Source organism: Mauremys mutica, chromosome 2 (genome assembly GCF_020497125.1).
Source record: "Mauremys mutica isolate MM-2020 ecotype Southern chromosome 2, ASM2049712v1, whole genome shotgun sequence".
In the NCBI taxonomy this organism is placed as follows: Eukaryota; Metazoa; Chordata; order Testudines; family Geoemydidae; genus Mauremys; species Mauremys mutica.
Window position 1 is genome coordinate 249,073,805 of NC_059073.1, and position 18,432 is coordinate 249,092,236.

General features: G+C 47.9%; 1 protein-coding gene across 2 annotated transcripts; it reads right to left on the minus strand.

The window, feature by feature from the left end:
* Positions 1-11,613: 11,613 nt before the first annotated feature.
* LOC123364228 (guanine nucleotide-binding protein G(I)/G(S)/G(O) subunit gamma-11) lies at positions 11,614-18,432 on the minus strand. 2 transcript variants are annotated; one of them, XM_045006149.1, is made up of 4 exons: positions 18,316-18,432; positions 18,042-18,154; positions 17,827-17,925; positions 11,614-12,070 (listed from the first exon to the last, which is right to left on the minus strand). In XM_045006149.1, exons 3-4 carry the CDS (start codon positions 17,920-17,922, stop codon positions 11,945-11,947), a joined length of 222 nt encoding a protein of 73 aa, XP_044862084.1. In that variant the 5' UTR covers positions 17,923-17,925; positions 18,042-18,154; positions 18,316-18,432; the 3' UTR covers positions 11,614-11,944. The 2 variants fall into 2 exon arrangements, with proteins under 2 accessions (XP_044862084.1, XP_044862083.1); XM_045006148.1 differs by lacking the exon at positions 18,316-18,432 and having other exon boundaries at positions 18,042-18,237.

Genomic DNA, 18,432 nt, shown 5'->3' on the forward strand with positions numbered 1-18,432 from the left:
CCCAGTACTGACCCCTCAAGGATACCACTATTTATCTCTCTCCATTCTGAAAACTGATAATTTATTCCTACTCTTTGTTTCCCATCTTTTAACCAGTTACTGATCCATGAGAGGATCTTCCCTCTTACCCAATGATGGCTTACTTTTCAAAAGTCAATTTAAATTAAATACATTTTTTTAATTATTATTTTTTTTAGAAATCTAGATCTGTTATGTGTTTTGGTGTAACTTGCATTTTCCTTATGTTAAATTTGGATTATCCTAACAAAACATTTACTTTATTCACTTTCTTCACATCAGTCAAGATTTTATAGACCTTTAGCATATCCCCCCTTAGGGTACGTCTACACTACAAGACTATTTCGAATCTACTTAACTCGAATTTGTGGAATCGACCTTATGAAGTTGAATTTGTGTATCCACACTAAATACACTAATTCGACTGTCTGAGTCCACAGTAACGGGGCCAGCGTCGACTTTGGAAGCGGTGCACTGTGGGAAGCTATCCCACAGTTCCCGCAGTCCCCGCTGCCCATTGGAATGCTGGGTAGAGCCCCCAATGCCTGCTGGGGGAAAAAATGTGTTGAGGGTGGTTTTGGGTAACTGTCATCATTCAACCGTCACTCCCGCCCTCTCTCCTTGAAAGCGCCGGCGGGAAATCTGTTCGCGCCCTTCTCTGGTCGGTTACAGCTCAGACGCCACAGCACTGCGAGCATGGAGCCCGCTGCGATCATCGCTGCACTTATGGCCGTTGTCAACTCCTCGCACCTTATCGTCCACCTCTTCCACAGTCAGCTGCTGAGAAATCAGGCGAGGAGGCTCCGTCAGCGCGGTGAGGACAGGAAGTCACAGAGTGGCGCAGACCTCTCACAAAGCAGGGTACGCCGCGCAGTGGAGATCATGGTGGCAATGGGTCAAGTTCATGGTGTGGAACGGCGATTCTGGGCCCGGGAAACAAGCACGGACTGGTGGGACCGCATAGTGCTGCAGGTCTGGGATGAATCACAGTGGCTGCGAAACTTCAGGATGCGTAAGGGCACTTTCCTTGAACTCTGTGACTTGCTGTCCCCTGCCCTGAAGCGCCAGGACACCCGGATGTGAGCAGCCCTGAGTGTGCAGAAGCGAGTGGCCATAGCCCTCTGGAAACTTGCAACGCCAGACAGCTACCGGTCAGTAGCGAACCACTTTGGCGTGGGCAAATCTACCATAGGGCTTGCTGTGATTGAAGTAGCCCACGCAATCGTTGAGCAACTGCTCTCAAAGGTAGTGACTCTAGGAAACGTCCAGGTCGTCAGAGATGGCTTCGCCACGATGGGATTCCCAAACTGCGGTGGGGCTATAGATGGCACTCACATCCCTATCCTGGGACCAGCCCACCAGGCCAGCCATTACATTAACCGAAAGGGCTACTTTTCTATGGTGCTGCAAGCACTGGTGGACCATAGGGGACGTTTTACCAACATCTACGTCGGGTGGCCGGGCAAGGTTCATGACGCGCGTGTGTTCAGGAACTCTGGTCTGTTTAAACGCCTCCAGGCAGGTAGTTTCTTCCCGGACCACAAAGTAACGGTTGGGGATGTGCAGATGCCTACAGTGATCCTCGGGGACCCAGCCTACCCGCTAATGCCCTGGCTCATGAAGCCCTATACAGGCGCCTTGGACAGTGAGAAGGAGCTCTTCAACTACCGGCTGAGCAAGTGCAGAATGGTGGTGGAGTGTGCTTTCGGACGTCTCAAGGGGAGATGGCGGAGCTTACTGACTCGCTCGGACCTCAGCGAAAAAAATATCCCCGTTGTTATTGCTGCTTGCTGTGTGCTCCACAATCTCTGTGAGAGCAAGGGGGAGACCTTTATGGCGGGATGGGAGGTTGAGGCAAATCGCCTGGCTGCTGATTACGCTCAGCCAGACAGCCGTGCCGATAGAAGATCCCAGCGGGAAGCGCTGTGCATCCGGGAGGCTTTGAAAGATAGGTTCCTCGGAGAGCAGGGTAACCTATGACTGTCCACTTGATTTACAGAGAAGCTGAACCTGAGCCTGTTTCAGTGACTGTTGACTTCGATCTGCGGTTACATACCCCGTTCTCCAGGTTTCCCCCCTTCCAACACACGTTTTAAAATAAATTTAATGGAACACTGATTATTAACAAAGTTTTCTTTAATTATGAATTCCTGTTCTAGGGTTGAAACATGGATGCAGACTGTGGTGGGTACGGTGTGCACTGATGTACAGACCGCTTCTACAGTAGAGGAATGACAGGCTCCTGCTCCTACAGCGGTCTCTGGGGGGAGGACGGTTGCAGGTGGGTGTGCAGGAAGGGGTGGGTTTGCAGGAAGGGGTGGGTTTGCAGGAAGGGGTGAGGGGTGCCGTCTTTGGGACGGAGTTTGGATGCAGGCTCTGGGCTGGGGGTTGGGGCGTAGGAAGGGGTGAGGGGCGTGTGGGAAGGGTGAGTATGTGTCCGTGGATGAGGGCTCTTGCTGGGGCTCAGGGCATCGGAGAGGCTCGTGGCTATGGTGGAAGGGCATGGTAAGGGCAGCCTGCCTTGCCATTTGTGGATGGCAGGCGCTAGGACCCTGGGGCAGCATACACCTCACAGACTGACCCGGGACAGCATACACCTCACAGACTGACCCTGGTGCCTAGTGACTGCAGTCTGTGTGTGTCCTGCTGTTGATCCTGCCCCCAAGTCTGTACCCTGGTAATGGAGGCTGTCCTATGCAATTAAAAAACCCCTCCCCCCCCTTCACACAAAGTCTTCTGACAAGAAAAACGTGACAGAAACAGTGAATAACAACAAACTACTTTTAATACTCAACTACACAGTGGGGGGGATGAAACTTGGATTTTGGACTGGGTGATCCAGGAAGGGAAGCACTTCTCAAAATTTATGGCATGAGAGCTGTGTGGTACATGAGCGCTCTGCTGGGGTGCAGTGACAGTTTTCACGGCCCCTAGCATCCCTCCTTCTTGTTATTTTGGGTGAGGGGGGGACAGGACTTTGTGGCGGGGGATGGCGGTTGCAGATACAGTGCAGGGGGGCTCTCTCCTCCTGCCTGCGGTCCTGCAGAACATCTACAAGGCGCCGGAGCATGTCCGTTTGCTCCCTCATTAGCCCAAGCGGCGTTTGAGTCGCCTGCTGGTCTTCCTGCCGCCACCTGTCCTCCCGTTCGCTGTGTGAGCGCTGGTGCTGACATAGGGTCTCCCTCCACTGTCTCTGTTTGGCCGCCTCGGCTCTGGAGCAGGCCATCAGTTCCGAGAACATGTCGTCCCTAGTCTTTTTCTTTCGCCGCCTAATCTGCGCCAGCCTCTGTGAGGGGGAAGCCGGGGCAGTTTGTGAAAGAGCCGCAGCTGTGTGATGGGAAAAAGGAAGTGATTTCCTTGAAAAGATACATGTTTGCGAACACTGAACACAGTCTACTCAGTTTCTGTGAACAAGACCATACAGGGCACCTAGTCTCACGAGCTCTCAGGACAAGTTCGAGATTTCGGAATACGCTTGGCTGCGGTCTTGCACAGGAGATCGGACAAGCGGGGCGGTACAGCTGAATCCGTGTAGCAGCCAGGCCTGGTAAGCCCTACACTATAGGCTGCTTAACAGTTAATGGATAGCTGTGCCCTCCCGCTGAAGGCAATCTGGAAAGCATAAAGTCTGACCCTGTTCCAGCCCCTCGCGGCTGTGCCTGGGAAAGATCACTGTATGCTTTTCCTCTGTGGCCTCCAACACGTGGCTCTTAAACGAAGGTCATTGCTATGCAAAGTAAAAGTCAAGCATTCACAATAGTAACAGTACACTAGTTGCCCTAATTAGATGCAGCAGTCGCCGAACGAGATTACCCTGAGGCGGGTCACTCGGAGAGAGAGAGAGAGGATGCTGCTAGAATCCCTGCACAGACCAGGACCGTATGCTGCCATGCTGGTCGAGGCAATGATTCCGCTGTACGTTAGGATGGCCTGGCACGGAAGAGTGTGCTTCCACGGAGCACCAAATAAGGCACCTCTCCCCAGGAACCTCCTGCGGAGGCTTTTCGAGCTCCTGTATGAGAGCTTCGTGGAAGTGTCCCAAGAGGATTTCTGTTCCATCCCTATATGTGTGGACCTTCTTTTTATATAGTTTTATATGGAAAAGATTTTATATAGTTTTTATATAGTTTTTATTCCTGTTTTTTAAAAAATAAATGTTTCCATGTTTATAGCACTTACCGACTGATCCTTCCCCTGATTCTGAGTCCGGGTTAACGGCCGGGGAGGGTTGGTAGGGGATCTCTGTGAGGGTGATGAAGAGATCCTGGCTGTCGGGGAAAGCGGTATTGTAAGCGCTGTCACCTGCGTCGTCCTCCACAAACCCTTCCTCATCTTCCCCATCGGCGAACATCGCCGAGGAACTGCCCGTCGACACTATCCCATCCTCAGAGTCCACGGTCACTGGTGGGGCAGTGGTGGCAGACCCACCTAGAATGACATGCAGTGCCTCGTAGAAGCGGCATGTAAGGGGCTGGGCTCCGGAGCGTCCGTTTGCCGCTCTGACTTTTTGGTAACCTTGTCTCAGGTCCTTGATTTTCACGCGGCACTGCGTTGTATCCCGGCTGTATCCTCTGAGTGCCATGGCTTTGGAGACCTTCTCGTAGGTCTTTGCATTCCGTTTGTTGGAGCGCAGCTCCGAAAGCACAGACTCCTCGCCCCACACAGCGATCAGATCCAGGACTTCCTGGTCTGTCCATGCTGGGGACCTCTTTCTATTCTGGGATTGCATGGACTCCTCTGCTGGAGAGCTCTGCATCGTTGAAGGTGCTGCTGAGCTCGCCCCGATGTCCAACCAGGACATCAGATTCAAAGTGCCCAGACAGGAAAAGAAATTCAAATTTTCCCGGGTCGTTTCCTGTGTGGCTGGTCAGAGAATCCAAGCTTGGACTGCTGTCCAGAACGTCAACAGAGTGGTGCACTGTGGAATAGCTCCCGGAGCTACTAAGTTCGATTTGCATCCACACATAGCCTAATTCGAGATAGCCATGTCGAATTTAGCGCTACTCCCCTCGTCGGGGTGGAGTACCGAATTCGAACTAAAGAGCCCTCTAGGTCGAATTAATCGGCTTTGTGGTGTGGACGGTTGAGCGGTTAATTCGAATTAATGCTGCTAAATTCGATTTAAAGTCCTAGTGTAGACCAGGCCTTAGTTGTCTCTTTTCTAAGCTGAAAATTCCCAGTCATTTTAATTTCTTCTCCTGTTTCATACCCCTAATCATTTTAGTTGCCCATCTCTGTACTTTTTGCATTTCCAGTATGTCTTTTTTGGGATAGGGTAACCAGATCTGCACACAGTATTCAAGGTGTACATGTGCCATGGATTTATATAGAGGCAATATGATATTTTCTGTCTTATTATCTATCCCTTTCTTAAAAAAGCAAAGGTTTCAGAGGAGCAGCCGTGTTAGTCTGTATTGCAAAAAGAACATAAGCTTTTGTGGGCTACATCCGTTGAAGTGGACTGTAGCCCACGAAAGCTTATGCTCAAATAAATTTGTTAGTCTCTAAGGTGCCACAAGTGCTCCTGTTCTTTTTAAAGAAGCAAACAGAATGTTGGGAATCACTGACTGCCGCTGCACACTGAGTGGATGTTTTCAGAGAACTATCCACAATGACTGCAAGATCTTTCTTGAGTGTTAACAGCTAATTCAGACTCCTTCATTTTGTATGTATAGTTGAGATTGTTTTCCAATGTACATTACTTTGCATTTATCAACATTAAATTTCATCTGCCATTTTTGTTGCCCAGTCACCCAGTTTTATGAGATCCCTTTGGGTATGTCTACACTACAAGACTATTTCGAATCAACTTAATTCGAATTTGTGGAATCGACCTTATGAAGTCGAAGTTGTGTATCCACACTAAATACACTAGTTCGACTGTGTGAGTCCACAGTAACGGGGCCAGCGTCGACTTTGGAAGCGGTGCACTGTGGGAAGCTATCCCACAGTTCCCGCACTCCCCGCTGCCCATTGGAATTCTGGGATTTCCCCCCAATGCATGCTGGGGGGAAAAATGTGTCGAGGGTGGTTTGGGGTAACTGTCATCATTGAACCGTCAATCATCGCCCTCCCTCCCTCCCCGAAAGCGCCTGCGGGCAATCTGTTCGTGCACTTTTCTGCTCAGTGACAGCGCGGGCGCCACAGCACTGCGAGCACGGAGCCCACGGCCGTTATGGCCGTTGTCAACTCCTCACACTTTATCGTCCACCTCTTCCACAGTCAGCTGCTGAGAAATCGGGCTACTTTTCAATGGTGCTGCGAGCACTGGTGGACCATGGGGGACGTTTTACCAACATCAACGTCGGGTGGCCGGACAAGGTTCATGACGCGCGTGTTTTCAGGAACTCTCATCTGTTTAGACGCCTGCAGGAAGGTAGTTTCTTCCCGGACCACAAAATAACTCTTGGGAATGTGCAGCTGCCTATAGTGATCGTCGGGGACCCAGCCTACCCGCTAATGCCCTGGCTCGTGAAGCTCTGTGCAGGCGCCTTGCACAGCGACAAGGAACTCTTCAAGTACCAGCGAGCAGCGTGACCTGTGACTGTTCAGTTTCTTTACCAAGTTACTGCTGACTAGCATCTGCAGTTACATACCCCGTCCACCCCGCTTCCCCCACTTCCAACACACGTTTAAAAATAAAACAGATGGTCCACTGTGACTTTACAAAGGTTTCTTTATTGATGACTTTGCGTTAAAGGGTTGAAACTGGGACGCAGACTGTGCTGGGTAGGGTGTGCGGTGATGTAAAGACCGCCTCTAAACTCGAGGAATGACAGGCTCCTGCTCCCAGAGCGGTCCGCAGTGCCGGACTGGTTGTTTCAACGGAGCCTGCCATCCCTCCTTTTTGGGACTCTGTGTGCGGGGGCTATGTGGCCTTGCGGCGGGGGAGGACGGATACAGATTCCTCTGCTGCGTGGCTCTGTGGTCCAGGACAGGGACTGTTGCATGAGATCTGTAACCCCCCTCCCCCGCTACAAAGTCACGTACCCCCCCCACCCACACAGAACCTGCAAACCACCTCCCATACCGACCAGGGTGCCTACTGACTGCACTGTGTGTGTGACCTGCTGCTGATCCTGCCCCCGTCTCTGTACCCTGCTAAAGGTGACTGTCCTATGCAATACCCTACCCCCTCACCCACCCACCCACCCCTTCAAATGCAGCATTGTGTAAAAAAGCATGAGGGAAACAGTAATTAACAGCAAAGTATTTTTAATAATTAACCAGACAGTCAGGGGATGAAACTGGGATTGGGGCTACGGTGAGTCAGGAAGGGAAGGTTATTCTCAAAAATTAGGGTATGAGAGCTTTTGGGTACTTGAGCACTCTGCTGGGATGCAGTGACAGTTTTCACGGCCCCTGGCGCCACTCCTTCTGGTTACTTTGGGTGACGGGAGGTATGGGACTTTGTGGCGGGGGAGGGCGGTTGCAGATACACTGCGGGGGGGCTCTGTCCTCCTGGCTGCGGTCCTGCAGAACATCCACAAGGCGCTGGAGCGTGTCCGTTTGCTCCCTCATTAGTCCAAGCAGCGTTTGAGTCGCCTGCTTGTCTTCCTCACGCCACCTCTCCTCCCGTTCGCTGTGTGAGCGCTGCTGCTGAGAGAGGGTCTCCCTCCACTGGCTCTGCTGGTCCGGCTTGGCTCGGGAGCACCCCATAACTTCAGCGATCGTCTCGTCCCGTGTCTTTCTCTTTCGCCGCCTAATCTTTGCCAGCCTCTGTGAGGGGGATGCTGTGGCAGGTCTGGAGACAGTCGAAGCTGTGTGATGGGAAAGAGGGAGTGAATTCCTTGCAAAGATACATTTTTGCGAACAATGAACACAGTCTAGTCTGTGTCTGTGAACAACACCATGCACAGCACCTATCTCGTCCGCACTCCTGCAGCAGGCAATCCGGAAAGCATAAACTCTGCCCCTGTTCTACCCCATCGCAGTGTCCCCCGACCCTTGCACTTCTGGGTTGAGATCCCAGTGCCTGATGGTGCAAATTTCATTGTCGCGGGTGGTTCTGGGTAAATGTAGTCAGTCATTCCTTCCTCCGGGAAAGCAATGCCAGACAATCATTTCGAGCCCGTTTTCCCTGGATTGCCCTGGCATACGCCATAGCGTGGCAACCATGGAGCCTGTTTTGCCTTTTGTCACTGTCACCGTATGTGTACTAGATGCCGCGGACAGAGGCGATTCAGCAGCGCTACACAGCAGCATTCATTTGCTTTTGCATGACAGCAGAGATGGTTATCAGCCATACTGCGCCATCTACCACGCCAATGTAAATTGGCAAGGTGATGACGGGTAGCTGTCCTATTGCACTACACCTTCTGCTGCTGTCATAAGTGCCCCTGGCTAAGATCGGCCGGGGGCGCAAAAGACAAAACTGGGAATGACGCCCCGAGTCAATCCCTCCTTTATGGTATCTAAAAATAGAAACAGTCCCGCCTAGAATATGGGGCAACTGTACTAGGGTTTTAGTGTATCAGAGAACTACAGAGCACAGCCGCTCTGTGTCAGATCCCACAGGAATGACGAGCTGCGTGCCATTCACAGGGGGTGCCCCTGCAACAACCCTACCTGTTGCTTCCCTCCTCCTCCAGCCTTCCTGGGCTACCGTTGTAGTGTCCCCCCATTTGTATGCTGAAGTAATAAGGAATGCAGGAATAAGAAACAGTGACTTGTTAGGGAAATGGAATGAGGGTAAGGCAGCCTCCAGCTGCTATGATAGTCCAGGCATTACAGAATCTTTTCTTTACACATGAAGGGCGGGGGCTGATGGAGCTCAGCCCCCTGTTGCTATGATGAAGCCGGTTAGCAGGCCGTCTACCTATGGGCTGATGATGAGGACAGGTAGCAGTCCTATTGCACTACATCATCTACCGCAAGGCTGATGATGAGGACGGGTACCAGTCGTATTGCACCATCAGTCACCCATGAGGCGGGGGAGGGGGGGCGAGGATGCTACCGTAGCGTGCCGCAGCATCGCGTCTACCAGCATCATTCAGTACACATAGGGTGACATTTACAAGAGTCAAGAGATGATTTCTTTCCCTTTTCCTTCTGGGGGTGGGGGGTGGCTGTACATTGACGAGCTATGCCCTGAACCACCGCGGACCCTGTGTTTGACCCTAGAAGCATTTGGAGCTCAGCCAAGAATGCAAATGATTTTCGGACACAGCGGGAACTGTGGGATAGCTTGCGTCCTTAGCCCTCCCCCCCCTCCTTCCCTCCATGAGCGTCCATTTGATTCTTTGGCTTCCCGTTACGCTTGTCACGCAGCAGCGTGCTGACTCTCTGCTACGCCGTCTGTCCGGAGATTTTTTTAAAATACTTTGGACTGGGCGTAACATTACGGTAATTTTCCTAATTAGATGCAGGAGTCGCCGAGCGAGATCGCCCTGAGGAGGGTCACTGAAGGAGATAGAGAGCGCATGCTGCGTGAAAGCCAGCACAAACCAGGGCCCTATGCAGCCGTGCTCGGGGAGGCAATGCTCCCTGAGTACCTCATGAAAGCCTGGCACGGAAAGGTGTGCTACTACGGAGCACCCAATAAGGCAGCTCTCCCCAGGAACCTCCTGAGGAGGCTTTTCGATTACCTCTAGGAGAGCTTCGTGGAGATCTCCCAGGAGGATTTCTGTTCTATCCCCATATATATAGAGACCTCCTTTTCACATACTTCAGATTCCTGTTATATTAAGAATAAAAGTTTACATGTTTAAAGCACTTACCGACTGATCCTTCCCCTGATTCAGGGTCCGGGTTAACGGCCGGGGAGGGTTCGTAGGGGCTCTCCGTGAGAGTGATGAAGAGATCCTGGCTGTCAGGGAAACCAGCGTTGTAAGCGCTGTCGCCTGCCTCGTCCTCCACAAACCCTTCCTCATCTTCCCCGTCCGCGAACATCGCCGAGGAACTGGCCGTCGACACTGTCCCATCGTCAGAGTCCACGGTCACTGGTGGGGCAGTGGTGGCAGGCTCCGTAGCGTCCGTTTGCCGCTTTGATTTTTTGGTAGCCTTGTCTGGGGTCCTTGATTTTCACGTGGCGCTGCGTTGCATCCCGGCTGTATCCTCTGTCTCTCATGGCTTTGGAGACCTTCTCGTAGGTCTTTGCATTCCGTTTTTTGGAGCGCAGCTCCGAAAGCACAGACTCCTCGCCCCACACACCGATCAGATCCAAGACTTCCCGGTCAGTCTATGCTGGGTCCCTCTTTCTATTCAGAGATTACATGAACTCCTCTGCTGGAGAGCTCTGCATCGCTGCCGGTGCTGCTGAGCTCGCCCCGATGTCCAACCACGAAATGAGATTCTAACTGTCCAGACAGGAAAAGGAATTCAAATTTTCCCGGGACTTTTCCTGTGTGGCTGGTCAGAGCATCCAAGCTCGGACTTCTGTCCAGAGCGTCAACAGAGTGGTGCAGTGTGGGATAGCTCCCGGAGCTACTAAGTTCGATTTGCATCCACACCTAGCCTAATTCAACATAGCCATGTCGAATTTAGCGCTACTCCCCTCGTCGGGGTGGAGTACCGAATTCGAACTAAAGAGCCCTCTAGGTCGAATTAAATGGCTTCCTGGTGTGGACGGGTGCGCGGTTAATTCGAATTAACGCTGCTAAATTTGAATTAAAGTCCTAGTGTAGACCAGGCCTTTGTAATTCTTCGCAGTCTGCCTGGGACTTCCTATCTTGAATAGTTTTGTATCATCTGCAAATTTTGCCACCTCACTGTTTACCCATTTTTCCAGATCATTTATGAATATGTTGAACAGCACTGGTCCCAGTACCGACCCCTCAGGGATACCACTATTTATCTCTCTCCATTCTGAAAACTGATAATTTATTCCTACCCTTTGTTTCCCATCTTTTAACCAGTTACTGATCCATGAGAGGATCTTCCCTCTTACCCTACGATGGCTTACTTTTCAAAAGTCAATTTAAATTAAATACTTTTTTTTAAATGTATATATTTTTTAGAAATCTAGACCTGTTATGTGTTTTGGTGTAACTTGCATTATTCTTATGTTAAATTTGCATAATCCTAACAAAACATTTACTTTATTCATATCTCTTTTACATATCTCATTAGTCCTGACACCCCCCCCTGTAAATTCGAACACCCCCCCTAATTTCAATTCCTGGGGAAACCACTGGCCTGGAGTCACCTGCGCTGCACCTGCTCGGCGCGTTCCTCGCCCGGCTTAGCGCGCGAGGCGCATTCGGTGCCGCCACAGGCGTCCAGCCAGTGACCCGTAGCTCGCGGGCTGCAGCCTTTAGCAAACACTGGCGGCTGCGGGGTTACACGCTGGTCCCGGGAAGTTTGCACTGCTGGGAAAGGCGCTGCAAACAGCGCCCACCCCGGCCGCCTGGCTGAAGAGGTCGCAGCCTGCTGCTCCATTCGATTTAATTTGGGGGTGAACGATTGTTCTCTTCCTGTTTCCAGGTTAGTTCAATGTTAAACTATCCAATTGTCCCGCCTTCACGTGGCCCCGAAGTAGTTCTTGCTCTAGGGGCTGGGTGGTTCAGGGTGTGCCACACGCATCATGCCAAACGTTTGCATTTTCGTTGCCACATTTTTTGCATATCTTTTTCTAAAGGAACACTAAAGCATTGGTACAAGCGAGAGTTTTTATTTAAACGAGCTAGTAAATGCAAGAGTCCAGAAACAACATGCTAAACAGACGCTACACTCAAATGCCCACTAGTACGTTAAGCAAGTATCTGTCCCCTCGGGGGGAACAATATTTAGAAGACAAAGTATCATCAAGTAGTGAGATATAATTAGATCATATAAAATGATAAAGAGATAAACAAGATTCTCATTCAAGGTTGTTGTTTTTAATCCATTGTAGTGCTCGTTCAACAAGGACCCGTGGAACTGAGGACAAACTAGTTATCCACTAAAGGTACAATAATGTATGTTCCAATTGCAGGAGATTTTTCCTTCATGCAATGACACAGCCTCCTTTCTCTTTAAAGGGATTCCTGTCTTCAGGAATACCCTTGACCAAAGGATCCTCTCCAGATCTTTCTTCAATGTAGTTCTTTATATCTTCAGAACATTTGGACACCTTAAATAAAAAGAAATAAAGTTCTGCTTTATACATAACAAACACATTTCCTATTAGAATAAAAAGACAATGTTCACTTCATAACATTCTTTTTCTCTTTCTTATATTTATATTATATGAAAAAGGACCTGATGCTGCCAGTGTTCCACATGTGATCACTGGGCACCTCCAAAATCAGGCCCTAAATTTAAAACAAAAACAAATACTTGTGTTATAATAATCTCTAACATTATTAAAACTGAAGGTATGTTAAAAGTCATTTCTTTTCTTTTTATTCCCACCACGGTTTTGTAAAATGTATTTTGTTTATTCTGAACCAGTCAATAAATGGTTTATTTGGTGAGCTGTTTGTTCCCCTCCCAAGCATCTGTTTCATATTTATTGGCAAAAGAAGTAAAGGTCATATTTTTCAAAAGTGACTAGTAATTCTGGATGCATCAATACTTTGGTGTCCAACTTGAGACACCTTTTAGGAGCCTCCTTTTCAGAAAATACTGAGCATTCTCCTGAAAATCAGGCTTTTAAAAGTATCTCAAGTTGCACTTGAAAATCAATAGTCACCTTTGAAACTGTTGGCTAAGATATATTTTTTTAAAAATCTGCAAGCAACAGCTAAAAAGTGTGCCCAGGATATTTAATGTTGCATCACACATCCACATACATTTTTGTGTGAAAATATATATCATAATAGGGATGATACACAACCTAGTCCTGCAGTTACTGCACATAAAAATCCTCCACTGATTTAAAAATAAAAAACTAAAACCTAATACACCTCTACTCCGATATAACGCTGTCCTCGGGATCCAAAAAATATTACCGCGTTATAGGTGAAACTGCATTATATTGAACTTGCTTTGATTCGCCAGAGTGCGTAGCCCTGCCCCCCCGGAGTACTGCTTTACCGCGTTATATCCGAATTTGTGTTATATCGGGTCGCATTATATAGGGGTAGAGGTGTAATGTAATTAAATTAGAATCACACAAAACTCACATTGATTTCAATGGTATTCATATGCATCTGCTGCAGAATCAGTAGAATTTGAACCCAAAGTCAATGTAACATTACACATTTTTCCAAACAAATGATTCAGTAGCCTTTTTTCTATTATAACAAAAGCCAACAGTCAAGGTGTAGTCCTACAATAACAAGCATGTTGAATGGAAGAAAAAAATTCAGCAAGGAAGCACATTTCACTTATCAGGTACAAAGGGTTATTATAAACAGCAGTTAGTATAACATTGTCATTGTCTTTTCAAGCATACAGTGGTCTTCCAGAAGACTTTCTTTGCAGTAACACTTTGTAAGAGCAACCTCCCGTTACGAGCAATATTTCCCCTGGGAATGCTTTCCCCACTGAATTGTCAACACTCCCCATAACAGCAACAGCTGCTTAGGAGCAACATAACAAAAGAGCACTGTATGTTCCTACTCATGAGCATCTACTGTAATATTCTGTGTGATATTTTGTGACAAATTCATAGCAAAGTAACATCTACTAATATGGGACTATAGTCTCCCTTCCAATTTAGAGAGCTACAGAAGGGGGAAAACTAGAGCAGTGGTTCTCAACCAGGGGGCCCTCAAACAGGCTTCAGGGGGTCTGCAAAGTAGGGGCTGGGGCCCAGGGCAGAAAGCCAAAAACCCACTGCATTGGGCTGAAGCCCAGGTCCCTGAGCCCCAAGCCCCGTCACCTGGGGCTGAAGCTGAAACCTGAGTGATGTAGCTTTGCAGGGCCCCTGTGGCATAACATAAGAATGGCCGGGCCCTACTGGGTCAGATCAAAGTTCCATCTAGCCCAGTATCCTGTCTTCCGACAGTGGCCAATGCTACGTGCCCCAGAGGGAATGAACAGGACAGGTAATCATCAAGTAATCCATGCCCTGTTGCCCATTCCTAGTTTCTGACAAACAGAGGCTAGGGACACCATCCCTGTCCATCCTGGCTAATAGCCATTGATGAACCTATTCTCCATGAATGTATCTAATTCTTTTTTGAACCCTGTTATAGTCTTGGCCTTCACAACATCCTCTGGCAAAGAGTTCCATAGGTTGACTGTGTGTTGTGTGAAGAAACAATTCCTTTTGTTTGTTTTAAACCTGCTGCCCATTAATTTCATTTGGTGACCCCCTAGTTCTTGTGTTAGGAGAAGGAGTAAATAACACTTCCTTATTTACTTTCTCCACATCAGTCATGATTTTATAGACCTCAATCATGTTCTCCCTTAGTCATCTCTTTTCCAAGCTGAAAAGCGGCAGTATTATTAATCTCTCCTCATATGGAAGCCGTTCCATACCCCTAATCATTAATCCTAATCAATTGCCCTGCTTGCTACACCCTAATGCAGGCCCTGACTTTTATATGCAGCAGAAAACCAGTTACTGTGGTACAGATGGGCTATAGAATTTTTATAGTGGTGGGAGGGGGGAAAGAGAAGGCCTCAGAAAGAAAAAGGTTGAGAGCCCCTATCCTAGAGAAATGTCTATGCTCTGTGCTCTCCCAAGGAAGAACGATTTGAAACCCTACAGAAAAGGCCAGGGATTCAGTCTCCAGACCCTGTGGGCAAATCCCACAGATTCTGGAGATCCCTTTTGTTTATACATCCCTCATTCTGCCTGATTGCCTCTTCCCTGGAGCAACATGGCTTCACCTACAGAAGCAACAACTTGTCCCTGATACCTTAGATATATGGAATGTTTGAGGACTGCATTCTGAATAGAGTTGCTTCTTCCTAGCATTCCTCTCCCATTTCCAAGAGAGCTCTGCAGAGGCACAGTTAGGAAGTGGCTTCTTTTGTTTCTGGTAAGGAGAAAACTTGACACGCTGGCTAATCTTCCCATTTTTAGTGGATTTGGGCACTTCCTCTGCCTCATTTACTGTGTTTTGCTCAAACAAACAAAATAAAACCTACCAAAATAAGAAACTCCATAGCACATGCTTCTCTCCCCCAAAGGAAAGAGGATGAGGAAACAAGCAACAAATGATAGGTGCATAGTCACTACAGGATGATGTTCAGCTACTATGGTGATGAATGTGGTATAAGAACTTATATATAATAGAAGTAGAATAGTCATGACAACAGAATCAATACATCTGGGCCCACTTACAATAGAGAGATTCTAATGGACATAGGTGCTGGAAGTAGAGATGCTGGGGGTGCCGCATCTCTGGCTTAAAGTGGTTTCCATCATATACAGGGTTTACAGTTTGGTTCACTGGCTCTCAGCACGCCCACTATACAAATTGTTCCAGCACCCCTGCTAATGGATTATGAAAAGTTAAATCTTAGGCCATAAGAAAGAACCCAAAGTTTGCCATTGGCCATTAAGTGTATCAAATAAGATCTAATTACCCATAACCTATGACCAAGTCACAGTAGGGAGAAACATAGGGCCTATGGTTAATAACTTGAATCCCATCCTGCAAACTCTTATGCACATACTTAGCTTTACTACCATGAGAGGAACCATTGATTTCAGTTGGGTAAAGCATGTGTGAAAGTGTATGCAGGATTGGGGGCTTATTTTGTTTGGATCTTGAGGAGGCGGATCCTTTTTGCTTATGAGAAAAATTTCTCTTGAGTTTGAATCTGTATATTTTTATTCACCAGTGAAGATTATTTTAAAGGAAATTTCCTCACTACATCATGTCAAAATGATGACGAGGGTTTTTTTGCATTCAGTTGAAGTCAGGGAGACTTTGATAGGCATATTTGCTTTTGTCCATGAGAGGAATAGGGGATTTGGCTCTGTATGTGGACAAAAATCTCATGTCAAATGGTGATTTATACATATGGATAATGGGAAACATAACTGACAGGAAATAAAACACTAGAAAGTATTACAATGCAACCTAACAGGGTACATCCATAAAGGTGAGGGACACTCTCTCTGTTGGCATTATGGAGATTCCCGACAATGCCTTCTCCTAAATTTCTCAGACTCTCAGCTTATTTACAATAATGTCCTTTCTTTTTAAACACATTAGATTATGTGCATCCTATGGAGTGCTTTTTAGTCACTTCAATGTTTCTGAGGCAAGAATCAGATGTTCTTATGCATTTATACACATTGCAAGGGACTCTGGATCCTATTGGAGCATCTTGGTTCTCTTGTAATATAAATAACTGTAATCAATCTAATAAAAATCACAGACATCTATTTCATGGGCTAAAATACACCTCTGACCTCAATATTTTGTTTCTGGCTAAGCATCGGTAACTTTATTCAGATGGATAGTCCCATTGACGTCATGTGAGTAAAGTTATACAGCTGCTTCAGTAGATACAGGATCAGGGATTAAATTCAGGGCCCCATCCTGCTCCCACTGAAGTAAACAGAAGTTTTGTCAATGACTCCAATGGGAACAGTAGCAGATGCGAAATCTATGGATCAAAAATGTTCATCTACAGAAAATGTGCTTGTTGACTGCACACTACTTCACAAGGTGAATCACCAGAAACAACAACAAAACACCTTTGACTTTTGAATCGGTCATTATGGGCCACAGTTCTACAACAACTGTTCTTTGTTGTCCTTCTGTGGACCACTTCACAATAGGGAGAGACTTTGGGGAATTCCTCCCAGGCTCTGAGACCATTCTGTATCTGGCCTGGTAGCCCTGCAAAGCACCAGAAAGAATTCTGAAGAGCAGAGTTTGAGAACCACTGGCTTATACAGTTTTGTTTTAACTAACAAGGCTGTTTTGAATTATAGGACTTGGTTTCTAGAATCCAGCAAAACCATTTTGTGTTCTAGAACATCTCCAAAATGTCTATTTCCAGTCAAATTCGGGGGGGGGGGGCGGAAATCCCATGGTTGTGGTCACATATTCCAATGTTCAGCACACAGTGGATATTTTATCCCACAGTTCAAAAGTCTGAATGGTCCCTTGTTTTTATTTCCTCTTTAGAGAGCAGTTCAGCTGCCCTGTGCCAACTGCACCACACCCAGTCTCGCTGAGCTCTTGGGTTCTAGCAGCAGAGAATACCGAATTTAGCGCTAACACCCTATGATTAACTTGTTAATGTGTTTTCCTCTTTTTTTTCCCGTACAATTATAGGGACATTTCTCAGGCATTTAACCCCCGTAAGTCTGGATCCTCCTTCCTGTAGTTTTCAGAAGTTTTTAGCTCCGATTTCTGTGACGGAGGGTAGCAGGTACAGTCACCAGAAACTAAACTACGTGGGGAGCGAGAAACAAATCTAAAATCCATTAAAAGTTACTGAGTGTTACCTATATTTAAAAAACACACAAAGACATCAATGTCTGTTTCATCTCTTCAATCCCCATCTCCACCTTTTGCAAGAAGGGACATGGGAGATCTTGTGGGGGTTCGAAATCCTTTCCCTAGTCTGAGATCGCGCTTCTGCGCCTTTTCTCCCATCAGTGAGCCATTGATAGGAGGCGAAATTAACCAGCTCATTTCACCGCGCAGGCATCTATCTGCATGTCTCATTTCACTCCCATAAGGAGGGTCAGCGCTTCAGTGGGGCGTGAAAACCCTTCTCCGCGCTGCGAGAGGCACTGCGGTGCTCACCATTGAGAGGTTATTTTAGGCATTGTTGTTAACCTAAGGCTGAAAAGAAGCAGAGTAACTTCCAAAGCCCCCCTCCCAACCGCGGAGACTCCAGAGCTAAAGATCTTGTTCACGCCCCAGCCTGACTTCAGCTCCAACCTGCCTCCCCGGGGCGATGGGGCTATTTCAGCCGCAGGCTCTCAGCGGGCTGGGGAGGGGACAGCCTGCGGGAACTCACCGGTTGTCTTTCCAACTTCACTTCTTTCCGGAGCTGCTCAACTTCCATTTTCAGTTTATCCTTTTCGCTCAGATCCTCTATATTGATCGCCGGCATTTTCTAGTTGTAAAAAGGGGAGCGAGTTACCCTCTGGGAGGAGATGCTGGGACCCAGCGGTTCCCGAAAGAGCTCTCCCTCCCTCCCTCCCCCCTCCGCCCCCGGAGGACATGACTTACTGTTGTCCCGGGCGAAATTGACCCGATTCTCTGAAGTGGCAACTTCCTCTCCAATAAACTCCCTCATGCACCTTCCCCAGAGTGCCCCAGCCAGCTGCTCACACCAGCGACTCCTGGGGTTTAAATAAGCAGCATAAGCTTCCTAAACGGATGAAACCCAGCAGTCTGACCCCCACCCTTCCACCCTGACCGAGAGGACGTTCACACTAGGCACTGCACACATGGGTAAAATAACGCACAACGATTTACGCCCCCCCCTTCTCTCCATTCAAACCTTCAGTTCGCTCCTTTTCTGTATAAATAGGTATCAACTCTTTTATGTAAACTTGGCCGGCCAGTAACGGAGGAGGTGGGGGGGGTCGGGTATCATTGATTAATCCATTTAAATCCC